Source organism: Rhinopithecus bieti, unplaced genomic scaffold (assembly GCF_001698545.2).
Source record: "Rhinopithecus bieti isolate Rb0 unplaced genomic scaffold, ASM169854v2 scaffold_73244, whole genome shotgun sequence".
Taxonomy (NCBI): Eukaryota; Metazoa; Chordata; class Mammalia; order Primates; family Cercopithecidae; genus Rhinopithecus; species Rhinopithecus bieti.
The window spans coordinates 66,546-72,093 of record NW_016827330.1 but is presented as its reverse complement, the minus strand read 5'-3'; the positions used below and the strand labels follow the sequence as shown (position 1 = coordinate 72,093).

The 5,548-nt window shown below is 35.8% G+C and overlaps 1 protein-coding gene across 1 annotated transcript in view; it reads right to left on the bottom strand.

The window, feature by feature from the left end:
- Positions 1 to 891: 891 nt before the first annotated feature.
- LOC108523248 (cilia- and flagella-associated protein 47-like) overlaps positions 892 to 5,548 on the bottom strand; it is a gene marked incomplete at its 3' end in the record, with an annotated part of 35,654 nt that continues 30,997 nt past the window's right edge. The window contains exons 6-7 of the mRNA XM_017863773.1: positions 3,589 to 3,694; positions 892 to 1,127 (exon numbers count right to left, since the gene is read on the bottom strand). Of these exons, the coding sequence (XP_017719262.1) occupies positions 892 to 1,127; positions 3,589 to 3,694 (342 nt within the window). The remainder of the gene's footprint in view (positions 1,128 to 3,588; positions 3,695 to 5,548) is intronic.

The following is a 5,548-nucleotide window of genomic DNA, read 5'->3' as shown; positions in this document are numbered from 1 at the left end:
GGGGAGGGATTGCATTGGGGAGTTATACATGATATAAATGATGAATTGATGGGTGCTGACGAGTTGATGGGTGCAGCACACCAACATGGCATAAGTATACATATGTAACAAACCTGCACGTTATGCACATGTACCCTAGAACTTAAAGTATAATAAAAAAAAAAAAAAGAAGAAAAGAAAATAGCCTTAGACAACAGGTAAACAAATAAGAGTGGCTATATTCCAAAAACACTAATTACCAAAACAGGCATCAGGCCATATTTGACCTGTGGACCATCGTCTTTTAACCCATGGTTTAGAGGATATGGGAAAGAGTCATCTGTGCAGCAATTAAAAGAAAAACAGCTCCTGACAACCAGAAGCTGACCTAGGGCTCACAGGTATGCCTTGGTGTTCTCTTTTTCTGCTTTGTACCAGCAGTACAAGCTCTAGGCCTAGTACATATCACCAGTTTCAAATTTCAAAATTCTACTCAAGCTTCAATGTCTGGCTCATACATTACTCTCCTATGAAGACCTTTCTATCTGGTTAGAAGTAAACATTCTGTTATTTGAGTTTCTATATCACGTTGTTACAACTTTAAGATATTTTATATTCTCCTTAAGCCATACCTACCTGTGTATATGTCTAATATTTTAGAGGAAGTAACTGTGTTTTGCATTTCTTTAAATTCCCTAGTGCCAAATGCTTTCGCTGGCACATGACAGGCACTTAACAAATCATTATGGATTCTATATGAGTACCAACACAAAAATCTTCATAACTAGGCCGCAGAAGAGAAACAATTTATAAACACTGGTAGAACACATGTTGTTTCTAATCATCTGCATAGCATTTTAGCATACCTTAAAATGTTAGCTGCCATGTAAAAGCAAAGAAAAATTATCTTACCACCATACCCCCTTCATTAATCTCGCCCTTTTCAGGATCAATTTTAAAATTTGCAGTTTTTTCAAAGTGGTACGTCAGAGGAAGTAATTCACATTGATTTTTTATGAGACACTGAATTTCTGAACGTTCACCCATGAAACAAGGTTCAAAATTAAGAACTGGTCCTGGATCAAACTGTAGTAAAACAGGAAGTCCTGTGCCTGTCAGTGCTAGTTCCATTTTCTGAAATCGTTCACCTGTAAAAGCAATAATAGCTGTTAAACATAAAGTGTTTGGGGAAGCCAGAATATATTTGCTTAGTTTATTTGTTGTCTGAAAGACCTAATGCGAATTAGGTAGCTCATTCAGTCTTTTCATGCAACACAATTATTGATTGTCTTCTCTGTGTCATGCCTTGTGGATACAGCAGTGAATAAAAGAGACAATATTCCTGCTGTTACGGACTTTACATTCTAGTGAGGTGACATTAACGATAATCAACCAAATAATGATAATCAACCAAATATGTTTACACAGCATTTCATAGAAGATAAGTATTATGGGTAAAGGTAAGACAGATTGAGACGGAGCACAAGGTCTTGGAGATTCTGTTTTATGTAGAGATGTCTGAAAAGGCCTCTCCAATAGGGAGATACTTGAGCCAAGATATAAAGGGAGTCTGGAAAAAAAGATGTGAAAATCTAGGAAAAGTTTATTCCAGGCAGACAAAACAGCAAGCACAAATACGCTAAGGCAGGAACTTGTCTGTCATGTTCAAACATCTTTAAAGAACCAATGGCTGGAGGAGAAGAGTAAAAAATGGTGAAAATTGTCAGATTTTAGATATATATATATATATTTTCTTTTTGATTATACTTTAAGTTCTAGGGTACGTGTGCACAACGTGCACGTTTGTTACATATGTGTACATGTGCCATGTTGGTGTGCTCCACCCATTAACTTGTCATTTACATTAGGTATATCTACTAATGCTATCTCTCCCCCCTGCCCCCACCCGACAACAGGCCCCGGTGTGTGATGTTCCCCTTCCTGAGGGTAGACTTAAGAAGATTTGCTGATACATTGGACACAGAATAGGGAAATGAAGAAGTGATAAAGGACTACTCTAAGTTTTTTGCCTTAGGAACAGAAATGATGGAATTGACATTTCTTGAAACGAGAGACTGAAGGAGGAGCCGGCTGTGGAAAAATCAGGAGTTCTACTTGGGACATGCTAAGTTGAGATACCTAGTAGATATTCTTATGGAAATGTCTACTAGGCCACTCTATGTTCAAGCTTATGAGTGAAGATGAAGGAGGAAAGAGTGGAATCTTGAGGAGACAATAAAAGGTGTGTGATATTCATCTCAGATTGTGTAAGAGTGAATGAATGGGTGAATGCAATAGGAATGTCAAACAGCTTAAAGAACTCACTTGGGATTAGTGATTATAGATACAAAGTGAAACCTCTCAACAAGGTTGTGTGTCTTACTCCAACACAATCAGCTTCCCATGTGCAGACCCAATATAAGCTGAAAGTTGAATTTCATAGAATTAGAGGCTTTTCACTCAGTCACTGTGGGAGACAGATCAACAGATATAAGTGCACATGAAAAACAGGAATTAGAATAATGGACAATGGAATAGAAGCTGGGCAAAATATAAACACCAAGTTTTTGGGAAACTAGAAAGATGATAACAGAAGAACAATTTTGCAGAGAGACAGCAGTGTAACTAGAACCAAAGAAAAAGAGTTTGTATTTTTTCACTTACGCTCTCAGTAGCCGATCTTAGACTCTAAATTACCTTTAAGGCAAACCTAGTAACTCCATCCCTGGCTATTCAAAACTGGATTAACCTGTAAACTTTGTACAAATGTGGAATTTCCATTGCTGTCTAGGATCAGCAGACATAGCTCAATATCACAAAACACAATATAAATAGTAACAGAACAATCCATTTATGCCCAAGGAATACAGTTAAATCCTGCTCAATATCACTTATACTGACATACTCGATTTGCATAAATGTCCAGGATGGTGACCTAATCCCTCCTTGTATAGCTCATTTTCCTGGATTTGATTTATAACCTTCCTAATTCTCTATTTTCTCTTTGATCTGTCTTGCTAAGCTGAACGCCAAATCCCATTCCATTTTTTTCCTCACTATAACCGAGCTAATATAACCTGAGAATATAAAACATATAAGGCATCTTGACATGTGGCCTGCAAAACATGTGCAATTATCAATACCCAACAACACTGTCCTGTACCCTACTAACTAGATCTCTAGATCTTGTTTTCGACTGTTCCTATTTTTAGTTCTAAGAGAGCTGAAGGATTAATAGAGATGGAATGGGTCATTTGTCCCCATACCAATCCCTGAGAAAAAAACCTAGGCATACATATGAAAAGAATAAGGCGTTTTTTTCCTTATTCCTTAAACCTCTAGGATCATCATGGTTTATTCTAAATCATTTTTAAATTATAAAGTATCTAACCTCTAACCTGGAAAATTTATATGTAAATGATTGTGAAGTTGCTTCAATAATCTTCATAACATGCCACAGATGACACTTTAAGGTCTCTTGAATATGTTTGCTTTGTTTTACTCAATAATTATATATTTTATTAGATTGTCTCTACAGATACTGATGTTCAAATTTTTAAACAATTTAAATGGCTACGCATTTGATAATTTTGTTAATTTCACACTTACTTTTGATGGTTTTATAGTCATCATCTCTCAAAAATCCATCTTTACTTCCTACGGACTCAAATCTCAAAAAGAGAGCATAGTCCTGCCTGTATGAAGGTCCAATATCCTTTTACCATCAGCCATTAGCCTGTAAAAAAATCACAATGAGTTATTTTTAAAGCAAAGGTGATACACTTTATCACCTTGTAAGAGGGAATATCAATCCAATCTTTAAATCTATGCAAGCAAATCAATGTTAAGGAATGAAAATACAACCATGATCCATTATCCAAATTTACTGCACAGACAGAGAGATTTGCCAAAAGAAGGCTACAGAGTATAAAGCTCAGAAAAAATGAGTTCGTGCCAACATCGTCAAGACAAGAGTAATTTAAATATACCAAGTCATCAAGGTCTAGCTCAAACGCCACTTTCTCTGCAAAGAATTTTCTTTCCAGGCAAAGTTCATCTCTAACTAAGGACTCTGATTAATTCTTTACAATAGTCCATCTTACTCTTGGGCATAATAAAAAACATTTGTTACAAATTTGTCTTCCCCAGTGTACTAAGTGCATATTGCCAGCCACGCTCTTGTTGTGGACAAGTAATCTGGAGAACAAGATTTGCTAACAGTTAAATTTTGTTCGAGGAGAAAAGGAAAGGAAGACTAGGAAGAAGGGAAATAGGAGCAAAGGCAGAGATGGTTTATGTCATAGCTCTGCTCAATGGCTATTTTTACCTGCCTTACCTAGAGGTCAACTCTCTAGCAGTGCAAACTCAACTACATTTACAAAAGACTGACACATAATATTAAATATGAATACAAATAGTGTGGTCAGAACACATTTAACTAAGACTTCAAATCATACATATATACCTATAATTTTATGCTGGACTCTCAGGTTAATATGTTGCCATGAAAGAATATTTGACATTTCAAAGACTGTGTATTACACAGAATCTTACAGATTCACCAAAGAAACTACTTGTATGAAAGTATCATTAATAAGGCAATTGTAGATTTACATATAGAACAATTACTTGATTTATTAACCTCTTTAAATTAAAGTAAGCTCAATCTTCCACAGGCAACCCTATTCCACAAAAAAGAAGTACATTAAACATTACCCTCTCACAAATAAGGAAAATATTCTTGCAATTGAATCAGTTCACACACATTGCAACCTATCAAGGTGTCTCTGAAATTGCTATTATATATTTAAAACAGCATGTTCTTCAAATTTAATAACAAAACATAGTTCATGGAATTATGAAAAATGTACACTAAAAGTCTGTATGAATTTCAGCAAGCAAGTTTGACTGATCCCTGGAAGGTACTATAGGTTTAATACTTAGGATAGTCAGCAATAATTCTGCCCTACCAGAAGCATTGCATCCTCTTTGGAGGGGCCTACAACATGCTGCATGCACCTGACTATTCGTGGGGATAACAAGGTCTTGACTGCACAAACAATTTGGGACCACACTCCAAAATAACTCAAAACTTGCACTTCCACCACCCCATTTCCACAAGGTCTAGGGAGATTTTTAACTTTACATGAAGTATTTAGAACCATATTTAGAATTATTAGAAATATTACTAACCATGTTAGAAACATCTAGAACTATGACAAGAAAAATCTGATTTGTGCCTTCTGGCAAGTTTTACTATTACAGTATTAAACTGAATCTGATTAAAGTGTGGTTAATATACTTTCCATTAATACTTAACATTACAAATGCCCACAAGAGAAAGCAGGAAAGATCTAAAATTGACACTCTAACATCACAATTAAAAGAACTAGAGAGGCAAGAGCAGACACATTCAAAAGCTAGCAGAAGGCAAGAAATAACTAAGATCAGAGCCGAACTGAAGGAGATAGAGACACAAAAAACCCTCCAAAAAATCAATGAATCCAGGAGTTGGTTTTTTGAAAAGATCAACAAAATTGACAGACCGCTAGCAAGGCTAATAAAGAAG